Here is an 18936-nt window from a genome sequence, read left to right on the forward strand (position 1 = left end):
CTCTTTGACTCCATGGACTGTAGCCCTCCGGCTCCTCTGTCTGTGGAATTCTCCAGGCAAGAATACTGGAGTGGATTGCTATTCCCTTCTCCAAGGGATCTTCCTGGCCCAGGCACTGAATCTGGGTTTCCTGCAAAGCAGGCAGATTCTTTACTATCTGAGACACCAGGGAAGCCCTGTGTGAAACCTATGTGCATGTACTGAATTTGGAGATTAAGTTATGATATTTTATTTAAAGAGCACTGCTGTTCTGCTATAACTCACAGATGGATGAATAGATGTAGTATGTGCTGTGCTATACCGTAGTTATTTATCTTTTTAAAATTATTTTTTAAATCCTGAGAAATTATTGTTTTTTAATTTAAGTATAGTTGTTTTGAACTGTAAAGTTGGAGAATACTCTTGAGAGTCCTTTGGGCTCCTAGGAGATCAAACCAGTCAATCATAAAGGAAATCAATAGTGAATATTCATTGGAAGGTCTGATGCTGAAACTGAAGCTTCAATACTTTGGCCACCTGATGTGAAGAGCTGACTCAGAAAAGACCCTGATTCTAGGAAAGAGTGAAGGCAAGAGGAGAAGGGGACAACAGAGGATGAGATGGTTGGATGGCATCATTGACTCAATGAACATGAGTTTAAGCATGCTCCTGAATATGATGAAGGACAGGGAAGCCTGGTAGTCCATGGCGTCGCAAAGAGTTGGACAGCAACAATACTAGTTGATTTACAATATCATGTTAATTTCAGGTGCAATTCTTTTTTAGATTCTTTTCCCTTATAGGTTGTTATAAATTATTGAGTATAGTTCCCTGTGCAATACAGTAGGTCCTTGTTGGTTATCTATTTTATATATAGTCGTGTGTGTAAGTTGAGTTATCATAAGGAAATTGAGGTGCAAAAGGGATCTATATAGCTTTATGCCATGTGGTTGGTAAGCAATAGAAAGGGGAGTTACCATTTTCATTCCGGGAAAGCTCACATTATTAAAAATATATAGAACAGTTAGGGTATGTAAAAAAGTGTAAAGAATAATACACTGAACATCAGAGTTGGTTATTAATTTTAAGCTTGGATAGGGTTGTTCACAAAAAGTATGAAGAACAAAAAGGCAGTGGATTTAGAATCTTCTAAGGAACAGGCTTGGGAGGACACACCTACAGCCAAGGGACAGACATTCAAGGGACAGTGGGGCTCCAGGGGAGACCTAGATTTTAGTGTCATTGGAGAATGCCCTTGGGGATCTACAGAGGAGCAGAGTAGGTGTGTGATATTTAAGGAATGTTTGGATTTGGCAGTTCAGAAGTCATTTATAACCTTGAGGGGTAACCCCTGAAGATACTTGAATGAGGAGGGGATTTAGTGAGTTGATAGCTTGAGGCAGATTTGGAGTCTGAGTTTTTGGGTTTTTTTGTCTTTTGTTGTTTTTACATGAATTAACCCATTTATTATAGGCTAGCAACGAACGGTGGACCTTGAGTTACTTCAGTCAAACTACAGCATGATAGAAGTGGTGCTGTCGGTTCAGAAATTACCTGCCACCTTGTCAGGAACCACAGAACCAGATCCCAAAGCTTGTCTCTTCATTTTGTTTTTGCCACCAGAGAAGCAAGTGTACTTGCTGGGCTGGCTGATTTCAATTTTCTTCTTCATTTTCCTGGGGGAGGTACCATAATGGGTTCTTATTGACAGACAGTCCCCGGCCTTGGTGCTTTTAGCCTTGCCACCAGAGAAGGAGTTTTTATCTTTCTTTCTTTTTTTTTTTAATCTCTTACATACTTTTTTTTTTTTTTTGCTATGCCTCGAGGCATGTGGGAACTTTGTTTCCTGACTAGGGATTGAATTTGAGCTCTGTGGACCACCAGGGAAGTTCTGGATTTTTATCTTTTTGACTAGGAATAAATTATACTGGCTCTTAGCTTCTGAGGAGGTGGTCTAAGACAAGGTCATCTAAGACTAGAGAGGGTTAGCTCTTAGGTCCCTTTTATACTTTTGGAACTCATTTGCAATTAACTTGGTTTTTGACTAAATAGAAGTTGTCCCTCCCTTTAGTTAAGTCTCCTCCTTTGCCCCACCCCCAAGTAAAGGATTTACTGTGGATTCTAAAACCCTGTGGCCAAATGAGGGTGGAGTTTTGGGGGTTGAGAATGAAAACTTTAGGAAAGCTTTTGGATCTGGCTTCTGGATCTGAAGGAGAAAATTGAGAAACATCTGTAGTTTCTTCCATGGCTCCTATTCGGCACAAGCTTGGAAAAACCATAAGGCCCTGTGGCACCAAGGTAGGACAGGTTGGGGTGTATAGTCATCCAGTCTCTATGCTCCCTCTCTTCCGGCTGACCCACCTAGCCCTGCCTATCTGTGGCCTTTGAGACCCCTCACTGGGTAGCTGTAGGCAAACTGGAGAAACAGATAAGAGGTAAAACTAAAAAAGAATGTTAGGGTTACATATCTTGGTAGGGCAGGTATTCCTTTTTTATGCCTAAAAATGGAAAAGGGGAAATTAATGGCTGGGGTTCTGGAGTAGATAATTTCACTGCTCTAATAAAATAAGTAGATCCCCTTTGAAGGAGGATATTTTTGATGTATGTGTGTGTTAAATGCTTATTTTAGAATTCCCTTAGGTGGATCTTTGGTGAGTCACTGGTTCGTCTTTACTTTTGACTTAAATTTGATTTTGTTAGCAAGCAGTTGTGGTGAGCATTGGTGGTAGGTTGGAGAGCAGGGCTGACCTCTGCGTCTTTTTCATGGTGTATTTTAGAGGGAATGTGAGAGGGGAAAATACAGTATCAGGAATGATTGTGTCTTCTTAAAGTCAAACTTAATGGAGGCCTCAGTGGTTTTCCCTCGGGTTTTTCTTCACATGCTCAATTTTCAGGTTGAGAAAGCAGACTTGGAAGGTATTTCTTCTGATTAGGGATAAATACACTGTGGGCTGCTCTTACTGCTCTACTTGTTAGTTTTTAAAATTGCTTTTTCCTCCAAGGAGGTGAAAAAGATTGGTTCTTGGTGGGGGAGGGGTTGAAAAAACTTAAGATATCACAATGAGGTCACTGTATGTAAACACATACACACTATATCTATGATATGATGATCTTCCGGGGAGGTATTAAGATCTTCTGGGGAGGAATTTTAGGGAAAAAATGTTTTAAAAGACTTCTGCAATAAGGGGTGGGAAAAAAAAATGAAAAGTAGGTTAAGAAACAAACTGATTTACCTGTATAGTAAAGGTCGTAGTCTTGTTGGACCAAAGCTCTGAAAATGCTTTGAAAGTTTTTATTTTTTCATGTAGTCTGGGTACCTGTTTCTGGATGTAGGAAATACAGCACGTATGGAATGTGAGCATGTGTTGGGAGGGCTACAATCAGATCCTGTTCAAAGGGCAGAGTCAGAATTTTCAGAAGAGAAGCCCTCTTTCCTACTTCCCTGGTGACTCAGATGGTAAAGCGTCTGCCCCCAATGCGGGAGACCCAGGTTCGATCCCTGCGTCGGGAATATCCCCTGGAGAAGGAAATGGCAACCTACTCCAGTACCCTTGCCTGGAAAATCACATGGACAGAGGAGCCTGATGGGCTACACTCCCTGGGGTCGCAAAGAGTCGGACACGACTGAATGGCTTCACTTCACTTCCTCAGTACCATTTGGCTCCTGCAAGAGTAGGTGTAAGTGTCCTGAGGATAGGAATGTGGAAAAATGAGAACATGGCAATAGCTTGGGAGCTACTGGATCCAGATCTCATCTCAGGAGTTCAACATTCCTGTTAGTTCAGAGTACGTGCAATTGTAATTGTGGGATGGGTATTGAATGGAAGACAGACAACTAGGGGACTTTGAAATCATTTACTGTCTTTTAAACTGTACCCTTGGGTCTTTTTGGAGTAGTAGAGGACAAGAATGGAACTGTGGGGGAGGGGCTGGGGTAGGAGGAGAGACACAAACACTGGTAGGTAGTTATTTGGGTTTTGCTATAACAGACAGCTTCCAGAAAAACCCCAAAAGAAATTTTTGGCCAACCCAATAATTTGCACTTCAAGATGGTTGTTCAGGAAATGCACTGTACCTAGGCAGATTAAATGCGAATAAAATCATCATTAAAAAACTGTAGCCACTGGGGCCTATTTCAAGTAGTTGGATTCACACTCTCGGTGATGTCATGGAAACAGCTCCTTCCAGCTTATTACATGTGTGCATTTCTTCCCAACTCTTGCTTAGTTGGTCACTTTGATAGTGGATTGGCACCACAAAAATTGGCCAACCCTACAAAATAGGGCTTCCTCCCCACCACTTCCCAAGTTGATTGTTAAACCTTTATCAGAATACCACTGAGTAGAGTTTCTAAAAGACAAATGTTGACTGTTGTATGTAGCTTTCCTAAAATATCTTAAACAAATATTATAAAAAAATATGTACTCTGCACTCTTCCTCATGCTCTAACTTGTTTGTAATTTGATACTACATAAACTATTCTGCATTTAGATTTCTTTCACTTACTATACCTAGAAGTCTTTGCATTGAGTGCTTTGTCAATTTTGGTTTACTTTTAAGGGAAATATATTAAAAAGTCAAAATAGCTTTTAATCATATCTGGCCTAAATAAACCTTTGCTGTTTCCTCACTATAAAGAATTGCTCCTAAACTCTTTCTATTCACCATTAGTTTCTTCCAGAGTAACTTTATGCAAATATGAATGTGTATATTATTTCTTTTTATATAAAATGTATGTCACATATAATCTTTTCCTGTTAGCTATGGAATTTTTGATCCTTTTTTATGGTTTTAAGGCATTATATAGCTATATCACAATTGAATTAGCCTGCTACAGATGGACATTGGAATCTTTTCAGCTATTTGTTTAAATATACAAAGCTGTCAAAACATGTAGTTATATGCAGGTATAACTGGGATAAATTTCAAACTGCTGTATTAAAGTTGTACTTAATTTTGATAATTATTGCCAAATTGCCTTCCATAGGGATTGCACCATTCTGTATTTTCACCAGCAATATGTGAGTGTATTTCCCCACAGCTTGTCCAAGGGTCTAGGTGGTCAGACTTTTTGACTGCTATTCTAATAAATGAAAAATGTCATTTTAATTTGCATTTCTTTTAATGTTGAGCATCTTTCCACAGTGCCTATGTCAGGGTTGTATGAAGATTAAATGAGTTACTGCAGGTAATGACTATATTAGAATAGAGCTAATGGCTTTGGAATTATAACTGTTGTGATGAAATTGTACTCTCTCTTAGTGATAGCTCATTGTCACTGTGCTCTTGAGTCGGTTATTATCTGACATAGTTATCTCACTTAATTACCATCACAATGATATATGATCTCTTAAAAAGAGAAAACTATAGTTAAGGTTAAGTAGCACATCCTGGGTTGTACAATTCCTAAGGATTGCTCTCTTTCCTTCCCTGTGTTAGTATTCAAGATTAAATAGTAATGGCAAATAAATTGGTTTCTTTTCAATGCTTCTTTTTAAAAACAAACCTATATATACTTTATTTAGATTTTATCTATTTAAATAAGTTGATTTTATGTATTTTTTAAATTGAGGAATAGTTTATTTAAAATAATAGTTTCAGGTATACGACATAGGATGCAAAATTTTTATAAAGATTATTTACTTTATTTAAAGTTACTATAAAATATTGGTCACAAAAGAAGAAAAAAATACAAAAAATATTGGTTACATTCCCTCTGCTGTATACTAGGTCCTTTTAACTTATTCATTTTATACATAGTAGTTGATACCTCTTAATTCCCTACCCCAACTTGACCCTCCCCCCCATTCTTCTCCCCACTAGTAACCACTAGTTCTCTATATCTATGATTCTGTTTCTGTTTTGTTAAATTCATTCATTTTATCTTTTAGATTCCAGATATAAGTGATATCATACAGTATTTGTCTGTCTGACTTATTTCACCAAGCATAATATTCTCCAAGTTCATCCATGTCATTGCAAATGGCAAAATTTCATCCCTTTTTATGGCCGAGTACATTCCAGTTTATATAATAAAACAACATCTTTATCCATTTATCTGTTGATTGACATGCAGGTTGTGTCCATATCTTGGCGATTTAAATAATTTCTGCTATACATTTGAACTGCAAGAACGGGTTACTTTAGCAGGCTCGCTTCATTTCCGAGGCGTCCTTGCCCCTCCAGGCCTGGCAGTGCTTGCCTCCGCCTTTAGCAACTTCGTTGGTCCTACACGGTCCCCCTGGGTGGGCGGGCAGGCTGGCTCAGGCTGCCACGGGGGTACGTTTGGAGAGTTTCTTAGGGGGTCTGTGGGATGCAGCACAAGCTGCTTGGCGCAGGGCTGAACCACCGCGCCCCAGTGATGGTGGGCAGCTCCGCGCCCCGGCCACTGGCCCGCTAGGCTGGTTCGGCGCTAACACTGCAGCGCATAGTGTTCCAGGAGGACTAGGAGATATCAACCCTGAGAAGGAGGCATCCCCCAGCAGTCCCCGACCCGGTGAGCTGGTGGTACTGAAGGCCGGAAACTCGCAGGGTCCAGCACCACAGAGGCCTAACACTTGACGGGTTGCACCTCTTAAGGATCTTCCTATAAATGATGAGCATATCACTGTTCCTCTCTGGAAATTAAATAGTAAACAGCCTGCCTTTACCATTCATATGGATGAAGCAGAAGGATGCAAAAGAGGCCAACTGAATCTAAAAAAGCAGAAAGTGAAGATGTCTTGGCTGTTACTTTACCAGGACCAAGAAAACCACTGGTATCTCTTGATTACCCAGTGGATTGTAGTTTGCAGTCACCACATACTATGGTCACATCAGTTGTATTGGAAGATGAAAAGCCAGGGAGTGTTAGTGAAGTACCAGACTACCATGAGGATGTTCACACATACCTTAGGGAAATGGGGGTTAAATGTAAGCCTAACATGGGTTACATGAAGGAACAGCCAGACATGACTAACAGTATGAAGGCTATCCTCGCAGGCTGGTTAGTTGATGTAGGAGAAGAATATAAACTACAAAATGAGACCCTGCATTTGACTGTGAACTACCTTGATAGGTTTCTTTCATCCATGTCTCTGTTGAGAGGAAAACTTCAACTTGTGGGCACTGCTGCTATGCTGTTAGCCTCAAAGTTTGAAGATACAGACCCCCAGAAGTAGCAGACTTTGTATACATTACAGATGACACTTGTATCAAGAAACAAGTTCTGAGAATGGAACACCTAGTCTTGAAAGTCCTTGCTTTTGACTTAGCTGTACAAACAATAAATCAGCTTCTTACCCAGTACTTTCTGCATCAGTAGCCTGCAAAAGGCAAAGTTGAAAGTTTAGCAGTGCTTTTGTGAGAGCGAAGTTTGATAGACGCTGGTGCTGCTGCTGCTGCAAAGTCGCTTCAGTCGTGTCCGACTCTGTGTGACCCCATAGACGGCAGCCCACCAGGCTCCCCCAACCCTGGGATTCTCCAGGCAAGAACACTGGAGTGGGTTGCCATTTCCTTCTCCAGTGCATGAAAGTGAAAAGTGAAAGTGAAGTCGCTCAGTCATGTCTGACTCTTAGCGACCCCATGGACTGCAGCCCACCAGGCTCCCCTGTCCATGGGATTTTCCAGGCAAGAGTACTGGAGTGGGGTGCCATTGCCTTCTCTGGATAGACGCTGACTCATATCTAAAATATATGCCATCGGTTATCACCGCTGTGGTCTTTCATTTAGCAGTCTACACAGTCATGATACAAAGGTGGCCTGACTCAGTATAAAAGACTGGATATCCGCTGGAAATTCTAAAGTCTTGTCTCATGGACCTTAATCAGACCTACCTCAGAGCACCACAGCATGCACAATGGTTAATAAGAGAAAAGTACAAAAATTCAAAGTTTCATGGTGTTTCTCTCCTCAACTCACCAGAGACACTAGATATGTAACAGTGAAAGACAACCTTTGTTTTCTACGATGTAAAGCAGTCAAAGTATATGGTATACAGATTTTATATTAGATTTTAATTTTACAATCATTTCTGAATACAGAAGTTATGGTCAAGTACAAATTATGATATCTATTACACCATGGACTGCCGCCTACCAGGCTCCTCCATCCGTGGGATTTTCCAGGCAAGAGTACTGGAGTGGGTTGCCATTGCCTTCTCCATTTAAATGGTTATACTTTGTATATCTTCTGCATGTGATTATCTTATATGTTTGGCTAATTTTAAGTGGTTTCTATCAAAGTATTAATGATGCCAGCTGTCAGGATAATAATAAATTGATTTGAAAAAAAACTACTATAAACATTGGGGGTGTATGTATCTTTTTGAATTACTGTCTTCATTTTCTTTAGATAAATACCTAGGAGTGGAATTGCTGGATCATGTGGTAATTCTATTTTTACTTTGTTGAGGAACCTCAATACTGTTCTCCATAGTGGCTACACCAATTTATATTCCTACCAACAATGTATAAGGGTTCCGTTTTCTCCACGTCTTCACCAACATTTGCTATTTGTGGTCTTCTTGATGATAGCCATTCTGATGTGAGGTGATATCTCGTTGTGGTTTTGATTTGCATTTCTCTGATTAGTGATGCTGAACATCTTTTGATGTGATATCTTTAGCCATCTTTTATTTCTTCTTTCTGTCTGATTGCCATGTCTAGGACTACCAATACTATGGTGAATAAAAGTAGTAAGAGCGAGTATCCTTGTCTTGTTCCTGATCTTACAGGATATGCTTTCAGCTTTTCACTGTTGAATATGATGTTAGCTCTGGGCTTGTGGCTTATTATAATGGCCTTTATTATGTTGAGGTATGTTCCTTCTATATCCACTTTGTGATGAATACATTATTTGGATGTACTTTTTGTTTTACCATGCTAGAAAAGCTTGTGAGATGTTAGTTCCCTGACCAGGGATTGATCCCGGGCTAAGGTAGTGAAAGTGCTGAGTCCTAAGCACTGGACTGCCAGGGAATTCGTACTGTTTGTATATTTTAAATTAAAAGAGATGTTTTAATTTATCACATGTTATCACACATTATTTTGGGTTAATGATGTATAATGAATATCTTGCCATGCAATCACTAGATTGATACATAGAGTAATGACTGCACATTAATTCACAGTGTGAATATATGAGGGTTTATTTCATATTTTCTCTAAATGTTATATTGCATTATGATTTGCTTACATTTTATTTTTGCAATTTGGATTGCATTTATTTTCATTTTCTTCTAGTAAGAAGTTGGATAGATTTTGATCCTTTTGATTTCCACCGAAGTGAATTACTTATGCCTGTTCTTTCCTCAGTATTCTATTGAGTCATTTTCCTTTTTAATTTCTCAGAAAATTTTTTTTCATTAAGAACAGTAACTATATATCTTGTATTTATCCAGTCTGTCACTTGATTTTTAAAAAATTTCAATATAAAAATTTTTCAATGAAATTTTCACTTTAATTTTGACAATATTTCTCCTACCTTTGTAAGTAGCTATGCATATCAGGAGGTAAATACAGTTTATATCATTATTCAGTACATGGACACAAAACCATACATAAAAGATTTTTATGATAGTACTTATCTTTACTAAATATAGTATACTTATTTTTCTTTAATATTCTATTAAAAAAGCATTTGTTACAAAGCATGAAATTGGTATTGGGACTCAGGTTGTGATCAGCAATTTAAAAAGCATATTATGATGTCTTTGCCTTTCAGAGTGTTAATATTATATGTAGTCAAAGGATTCTGTCTTTTTTATGGCTTGCCACTTTTTGCTCTTGCTTTGGAAGATTTTTCCTACTTTCTAAATTTTCTTCTGTTTAAATTATTAATATATCTGGAATTTTTGTTGCATGTTATAAGGATCAAACTTCTTTCTTGTCATTATTAAGAAATTGATCATTTTCTCTGCTGCTTACAAATGCCAGCATTTTAACAATAATATTAAATATTATTGAACTTATTCTCTTAATTTGTTTATTTACATGTTATTATTTCTTTTAATATTAAAACTTTATATATATTGCTTTTTTAAAAAATTGGCTATCTTATTTATTTTTACAATGTTGTTACATGTATGTAATGTACATATAGGATAATGTATATATGATATTGCATTTTTAAAATAAATTTTGACATGTTAAACATAGCCTATGTAACCTGTACCCTGACAGGAAATTAGATATGGCTTCTGATCTCTGAATCTTTTTTTCTTTTAAGTCAATACTCTTGGTTTTTCTATTAGAGTCAATTATATCATCATTTATTCAATATTTTTATATTTAGATTTTACTGTCTTTCAGGCATTGACTAAAACATCTAGCACCATGTTAAATATAAAGATTATTTTCTATTTGCTCCTGACAGAAATGTCCCCTTTTGTGTCATCCTGTGGTATAACTTTGGATGAGCACTGTGCGGCAGTCGGGATCTTAGTTTTCTGACCAGGGATCAAACCTGTGCCCACCGTTGCATTGAGAGTGCAGAGTCTTAACCACTGGACTGCCAGGGAAATCCTTGTTTCAAGGTTTACAAAAAATAGGGATTAGAGAGGGGACTACTGATTCCTTGATGAGTTCAGTGTTTCTCTCAGAAGCAATGAGAGGGTTCGGGAATTGAAGGTGATTGTTGCACAATATTGTGTATACAGTCACAGAATTATACAACTTGAAATAGTAAAATGATGAATTTTATCTTATGGGAAGTTCATCTCAAAAAAATTTTTAAAAGGGATGTCACTACCCACTCACCAGAATGGTTAATATGTTAAGACAGAAAATGCTAAGTTTTGATAAGAATGTGAACTAATTGTTAATAAAAATGGAAACATATTAATAATTCTTGTGGGAGTATATATCGATAGCCACTGTAGAAAATTATTTGGCCTGTCTCCTAAAGCTGAAGGTGCACGCACATATATTAATTAATACACGCCCTGAATGATCCAGCACTTCCCTCCACCCCATGTATATATAAGTTCACCAAAAGATAACAGTAATATGTTATAGTGTACTTTGTTGTAGCCAAAAACTAAAAATGAATGTCCATCTACAGTAGAACAGAAAAATACATTGTATATTCAATCAATGAATTACTGTATAGCAGGAGGAATCAATGGATTACAATTATACTTTACAACATGGAAGACTACCACAAACAAAATTTTGAGTAAAAGAAAGTCAGTTGTATAAAGTATGGAAATAAGCAAAAGAAATCAAAGATGCCAAATCAGTGGTTACGCTTTGGTTTTGGAGTGATGATGATAAGTTTTTTAAAATTAATTAAAACAATTTTTTGTCAAAATATAGTTGATTTGCAGTGTAACTGCTGTACAGCAAAGTATTTGTTATATGTATATAAATTCTTTTTTATATTCTTTTCCATTATGGTTTATCATAAGATATTAAATATACTATGTGCGATAATGTAGGACCTTGTTTATTAGATGTAAATTTCTTGGTGGGATTTGGGTACATAGCAGTTTTGTGAAAACTCAGCAAGCTATATAAGTATTTATGATTTATATATTTTTAATATATTTATTTTAATTGAGGGATAATTGCTTTACATCAACATGAACCAGCCATAGATTTACCTATGATGATGTATGATTTTTTTGTATGTGTGTGTTTCATTACAGTTTGCATTGAAATAGTAGGTATTGCTCATTGCTGCTGCTGCTGCTAAGTCGCTTCAGTCGTGCGACCCCAGAGACGGCAGCCCACCAGGCTCCCCGGTCCCTGGGATTCTCCAGGCAAGAACACTGGAGTGGGTTGCCATGACACCAATTGTGAAAATATTTTACAATTTTTTTTTTTAATTGTAAAAAAAATTTTATTTTTGAAAAAATGAGTATACCAAAACATTAATAGGCATGGGATTATAATGGTTTCTACCTCTCTTTTTTCTTTTCCCCTTATTGATTTTTTATAACTTATTAGAAAATATAAAAAGTGAAAATGTTTTCAGGGACTTCACATTTAGTTGCTTTTAAATTGTAAAGTTCTTTTGACTCTTCCTCAGACATTGGAGTAGATTATATGAGTAATTTCTGTGTTTATTTTATAGGCAGATTTTGACAACAAACTGGTAAATGGCCCCAAGTCAGAATCCATGGAATACAGTAGTTGTGCTCATGAGGAAGAACAGAGATTGGAATTGAATTCATGTCCCTTAGAAAATGTAACTAAAAATGAAGAAAGGATGACAGGTATTGAAGTGGAGAATTGGACACAAAACAAGAAATCACACTTAACTGATCATGTCAAGGGAGAATTTAATACAATTAAAACAGAAGTTGAAAATCTGAAAAACTCTGAAGATGACAGGAAAAAAATTCTACTTACTGACCTCCTTGAACCTCAAAAATTGTTTGCACAAACTGTAAGAAATGGCATTAAAAATGTACACTATTTACCAACTGAAACAAATTTATCTTTTAAAAAAATCAACATTGAAGAACTTGGCAAGGCATTTGAAAACAATCCTTATAAATTCCTGAAAGACACCGCAAACCATAACAATGTCATGAGCACTGTTGCTACTAGTGTGAGCTGCGATCATCTCAAGGGAAAGAGCAATGTTTTGGTTATTCAGAAGCCTGGCTTTAATTGTAAGTCTTTCCCAGATCCTGTGAACTGCAACTCAAATAGTCATACTACTATACACAATGAAAGTGATCAACCAAAATCCCTAGAAATTATAGCAAATAGAGAACTAAAAGAAGGATCAACACTTCAACCAAGTCTCCTATCCCTAATGAAAGATAGGAGATTAACACTAGAACAAGTAGTGGCCATAGAAGCTCTCACACAACTTTCAGAAGCCCCATCAGAAAATTCCTCTCCATCAAAGTCAGAGAAGGATGAAGAAACAGAACAGAGAACAGCTAGTTTGCTTAACAGCTGTAAAGCTATTCTGTATTCTGTGAGAAAAGACTTCCAAGACCCAAACTTAAAAGGGGAGCCACAGAGCCTTCATCACTGTCCATCTTTGGAAAAGCAAAGCTCGTGCAACGCTGTAGTGTTCAATGGCCAAAATATCATTTCTAAGTCACACAACAGCTCACCTGGTGACCAAGCATCCACAAAGGCACAGGAAAATTCAACCATCACAAATTCACTTTTTATACCAAATTCAAATTCATCTAAAACTGATACCAATAAAAATATTGCGCAAGGTAGGATTACTCTTGACAGTTCTAGGAATTTGCAGCAGTTGACCACAATAACTAGCAAATCAGAGTATTGTAACCAGTCACTGGACAACAGCATCAAGTTGGATTCAAAGGATGATTCATCATGTCAAGATTCAGTTCACAGTAAAATAGAAGAAGATGTTGCCGCACAGTTAACACAACTTGCATCAATGATTAAATTCAATTATGTGAAACCAGAGGACAAAAAAATTGAAAGTACACCAACAAGCCTTGTTGCATATAATGTACAGCAAAAGTGTAACCAGGAGATGGGCACACCACCACAGAAACCACCTTCCAGTGTTCAAAATAATCAAGGCTCATCAGTAATAAAGCAAAAGAACACAATCCAGAAAAAGACAAAATCTACTCCATCAAGAGATAGACGGAAAAAAAAGCACATGGTCATAAATTGTCAAGAAAATGACCAGAAAAAGCAGGAACAGTTGTCATATGAGTATAGTAAATTACATGACATTTGGATAGCATCTAAATTTCAAAGATTTGGTCAATTTGGTCCACATGATTTTCCCATTCTGTTGGGAAAAATTCCTCCCCTAACTAAAGTTTGGAAACCACTGACGCAAACAAGTTCAGCATTAGAGCACAAAAAATTATTTCCTCCACTCGCTCAGATAAAATTTGAGAGATATTATCCTGAATTAGCACAGGAAAAGATGAAGGTTGAACCCTTGGATTCTATCCCCATAATCCCATTAAAAACAGAATCCACTGGGCAGGCATTTTCAGAAAATGCATATACTCAGGTACAGCCAACAGTGAATGTCAATCAGAAAGCTCATCCTTTACTCCAGCCAGCCTCTCCAACCAACCAGTGTGCTAATGTCCTGGACGGCAGTGACCAAAGACAGTTCCAAGAGGATGTTAAAGACCAACTCATGCATCAGAGACTGCCAACATTTCCTGGTATCTCTCATGAGACCCCTTTACCAGACCCAGCACAAATTCTCAGGAACCTAAATGTAGTATGTTCAGGTGGAATTACAGTGGTTTCTACCAAAAATGAAGAGGACGTCTGTTCATCTAGTGTTGGAACATCAGAATTTTCCCCAATAAACAGTGCACAGAAAAGTTTTAATGATTATGCGATGAACTTCTTTACCAATCCTACAAAAACCCTTGTGTCCACAACGAAAGATTCTGAATTGCCTACTTGCAACTGTCTTGGTAAGTGTATGCATGTGTGTTTCATTTTTTTTTTTTTTGCCTTAATTGCCTCAAGTCCTTATCAAATAAAGTTTGATTTGTGTTTTTATATGTGACATTTTGGCCCCATTCATATTCTAGCTAGGATGGACTAAATAATTCTATACCCATTTTTCTGTGGGACCTTTTTTTTTGATGCAGCTCAGATAAATGGGAAATGTAACTGGTAATTCAGAAACTTTCTGAAGTGGAAAATTGGAGTTCGCTCAAGCTAGATGTCTCTCAAGTTGTTTATTGTGCACATCGTAAGAATGAATCCCTTAATACTTTATCACAGTTTATTCTTCCTATATTCAGAAAAATTTCAACCCTTAGGCCTTTTGTTTAAAATCAAGTATTTTTAAGTTGTACATTTTAAACATTTATGCAGAGAACATAAAATATATGTATAACTTAAATAACCATAAGAAAAGTATCTGTGTAATTGCTAACCCAATCAAGAAGAAAATGATTCATTGGTAGATTCAAGAATGGGTAGTTAAAGGACTGATTGGAAGGATGGAGTTAAGTATATAATTCTGATATACTTTTTTTTACCACAATAGAAAAAATAGTGAAGTATAACAATTACTTTCAGTTCTTGATTATTCAAAGTGCATTTAATATTCTGAAATGAATCCTTCCATTTTTCTGCCCATCATTCAGCACAGTTTGACAGCCTACCTCATGCCAGGCACCACAGATAGGCTCCTCTCAGAATGAAGAGCCTTTTAGAAGGGTCTGACAGTCTGGAGGGGTGACCTCGCTGTCTGAGTGGGGTTGAATTGTGAAAGAGAGATTCTCAGACCAAGAAGAGTGTAGTAATAATAATGGCTCTGATTCCAGATCTTTTCCTGCAAGTCTTATAAATGCTACGTCCTTGACTTGTTATATTAACAAAAACCCACCAAAGGGAAGGCTCATTATGCCCATTTTACAAGTGAAGAGATTGAATCAGAGAAGTTCATAGCTAGTAGATGATTAAACCAGAATTCAAAGACAGGCAGTCCCAACTCCAGAGGCTGTATTTGTAACTTCCATCCTCTGTTGCATCAAAAATCTGAAAAAGAGACCATTTTTTTTTTTTTTAAATAAGTCATTAAACATGGAAAAGAAGTCTTTAAAATGCCATAAATATGTATAGACCTGAGCTAGTCTAATTTAACCCTATACATAGTTTCGATAAGATTATTAGCTAGTTTGAAAACCCTTTCCTTATACATACTATCTTGTAACATTGTAGGAATTGAGACAGCCAGGCTTTCAAAGTTGATTCAGTATCTGCAGTGGACCTGGAACTATGTAATAATACACTGTCAGTTACATGTTTTCCTATAAGTGTTTCATTTGAGATTATTGTGTTCATTGTGTAGAGATGGGAATTTAAAAAGAAAAACAAAAGAGCAGACTCAGAAATCATCCAAAGTGAGGGTAACGTATCCCAATCATATCCAAGGGTAAAAGATTTCTAAGAAAGTGTTATGTCCTAGCAAAATTAGAGTAGTTAGTGTTCCTCAAATTTACTGGCATTTTAGGTGGGGTAATTCTTTGCTATCTGTGTATTTGTTATCTGTTGCTTTATCTGTTGTAGGCTGTTTAGTGACCTCCCTGGCCTCTTCTCACTAGCTAGCAAACACACACACATACATGCATACCGTTGTCACAGCTCAAAATATTGCTAAATATCCCCTTTGGCAAAACCATTCATGATTAAGAACCATTGCCTTAGATTGTTGTATTGTTTAGTCACTAAGTCATGTCCAACTCTTTTGCAACCCCATGGACTGTAGCCTGTAAGGCTCCTCTGTCCATGGGATTTCCCAGGAAAGAATCCTGGAGTGGGTTGCTGCTTCCTTATCCAGGGGATCTTCCCGACCTAGGCATCGAATCCATGTCTCCCGTATTGGCAGGCAGATTCTTTATTGCTGAGACACCTGGGAAGTCCTGCCCTAGATCACCAATAAATTAAAAATTATTCACTGCTATCTTCCTTAAGTAGCCACAAAAATAATCCTATGTTTTATTGGATATCCAATTAAAATGGTAAGTAATAGCCTTCTGATGTAGGCAGACATGCATTCCCCAATGATTCTAGTTAGACATGATTCTCAGAGGCCAAATTAAAAATGACATTTTCTAAGAAGTACTTAATTCATACTCACAAAAACTCAAATGGTACAGAAATGTGGTGCAAATATCTTTTTTTAGAGGAAACTAGATGTTACAGTTTTTCTATTGAAATAATATTGTTAGTGATTTTAATTTTTATAAGTTTTACAAAATTTAAGGCTTTTAAAACATACTACTTTTACAGCTTGCTTTTTAACTTGGATTTTTCAATGTCTGTAAATGCTATTGTTTTAATAGCTATATCATATTCCACTGTATAAATAACCCCAAATTTTAACTATTACTTAATTGAAAGATTCCATTTTTCTCTCTTTTGATATTACATATTATTGTAACAATGAAGATTCTTGTGTACACGTGCATTATAAATAATTATGGATGTGTGTAGTAAAATAAACTAGGAGTGCAATTGTTGGGCTCAATTTTGGGGGGGGGGCTCAATTTTAATAGGATTCTGAGGCTAAGCTTTTAAGATGTATTGCTCTAGGATAACTTAATTTCATACCTCAATTTTTATAGATCTTTTTAAAAGCAGAAGATCTGAGAATAAATGTTAACCACAACTTAAAATATGTTTTTCCTCCTCTGATTCTCAGAGAAAGAATGGATTAATTAGGAGCAGAAAAAAGGGATAAGTTACACTCCAGGGCCTATTGTCCCAGTTTTTAATTACTAAAGCTTACCAAAATCTTATCAACATTCATTGTTCTGAATTAAAAAAAAAAAAAAGTAAAACTAGCTCTTCCGCGCCCCTATGCAATTCTGTAAAGCTTTGGGTCTAATAATCTTGTTCCTTCCACAGATCGAGTTATACAAAAAGACAAAGGCCCATATTATACACACCTTGGGGCAGGACCAAGTGTTGCTGCTGTCAGGGAAATCATGGAGAATAGGTGAGGAAATATGCTTCCCTGTTAAAATCATTGATTATTGGGGACCTAACTCAATGCAGAGATATGATCTCTGGGAACAAACAGGAGGTGAATGGAAAACCTTCAGGAATATGAGTTGGATGTTTCTTAGGACCCAGGAAAAGCCCAGTGTCCTGGTGTTCCTGCCAAGTCATTCACATGAGCCATTGGGAACTCAATAAAGACCCTCATGAAGCAAGGCTGTCTTTGTTAAATGCAGACATATTTATTTTTCTGTTACTGTATAATCATAGAAATAGTTAAAATTACCTTTGTCAACACTACATTCAAATTGGTTTTGCTTGTCTTGGAGCCAGGCCATTTTTTTAAAAAGAGTGATCCTTAAGGACAAGTAAATAGAACTGGACAACAAAAATAACTGCCACACACAAGTACATTTTTAACAAAGTTATTATTATGAGGAGTGTTTGATTTTTGTGCTTCTGTAAATCTTATGCCCATAAAGATGTTAAAAGTTTATTTCAATGATTTTCCCTTCACTGTGTTTCATACTTAGGTATGGTCAAAAAGGAAATGCAATAAGGATAGAAATAGTAGTGTACACGGGGAAAGAAGGAAAAAGCTCTAATGGGTGTCCAGTTGCTAAGTGGGTAAGTATTTTGTACTTATACATTTTCCAAAATGGATTTACTCTACATAAAAACTAAGTCAGTTAATTTTTTCCGTGAAAACATGGACTAGGAAAATACCCACTTCCCTTATTCCCAAGGAAATAAGGAAGCTATCTGTCTTAGCCTGGGCTTTTTATATTAATGAACAAAAGGGTATGGCATTCCTAATCTGTATGTAGTGATCTAGAGTCATCATTCTTACCAGGTTTTTTTTGTTTGTTTGTTATTGTTGTTACTTTTTAGAGAGTGTAGAGTGCGCTTATAATTAGACAGCATAAATAAATAGTAAGTAAATATATATGTATGTGTTTTACTTGCTCAGTCATGTCTGACTCATTGCAACCCCATGGACTATAGCCTGCCAGGCTTCTCTGTCCATGGAAATCTCCAGACAAGAATTCTGGAATGGCTTGCCATTCCCTTTTCCAGGGGATCTTCCCAAACCAGGGACTGAACCCAGGTCTCCTGCATTGCAGGTGGATTCTTTACTATCTGAGCCACCAGGGGAGCCCAAGAACACTGGAGTGGGTAGCCTATCCCTTCTCCAGGGGATCTTCCCAACCCAGGAATCGAACCAGGGTCTCCTGCATTGCAGCCGGATTCTTTACCAGCTGAGCTACCAGGAAAGCCCATTTGTTTCATGGGGCCACCTTAATGAAGGTCATGCAATATTGAAGGCAAAATCAAAAATTTTACAATATGTTTCCAAAATTATTTCTATAACTACTTTGAGTTTTCTAAAACTGTGGTGCTATCAGAGGTAAGAACTGAATTTAGCTTCTTTTGAAAGTTCTCAACAGAGAAACAATGTCATTACCTGCCTAGCCAAATGTATATTTTCAGGAGGATATTCACATTCACAAGTACGTTGACCAGTTTCTTTGGAAATTTGCAC

At 37.0% G+C, this 18936-nt stretch overlaps 1 protein-coding gene and 1 pseudogene across 8 annotated transcripts in view; both read left to right on the top strand.

The window, feature by feature from the left end:
• TET1 (tet methylcytosine dioxygenase 1) overlaps nt 1–18936 on the top strand; it is a 131456-nt gene that overhangs the window by 73428 nt on the left and 39092 nt on the right. For 6 of the 8 annotated variants that reach the window (XM_055591287.1, XM_055591301.1, XM_055591295.1 and 3 more), the window contains 3 exons: nt 12034–14350; nt 17301–17391; nt 17927–18020. In XM_055591287.1, the coding sequence (XP_055447262.1) occupies nt 12034–14350; nt 17301–17391; nt 17927–18020 (2502 nt within the window). Of the gene's footprint in view, nt 1–1779; nt 2278–11605; nt 11720–12033; nt 14351–17300; nt 17392–17926; nt 18021–18936 lie in introns of those variants that run through there. The other 2 variants (XM_055591309.1, XM_055591344.1) reach the window with 2 other exon arrangements.
• Nucleotides 6172–7898, top strand: LOC129659780 (cyclin-A2-like; annotated as a pseudogene).

Source organism: Bubalus kerabau, chromosome 1 (assembly GCF_029407905.1).
Source record: "Bubalus kerabau isolate K-KA32 ecotype Philippines breed swamp buffalo chromosome 1, PCC_UOA_SB_1v2, whole genome shotgun sequence".
In the NCBI taxonomy this organism is placed as follows: domain Eukaryota; kingdom Metazoa; phylum Chordata; class Mammalia; order Artiodactyla; family Bovidae; genus Bubalus; species Bubalus kerabau.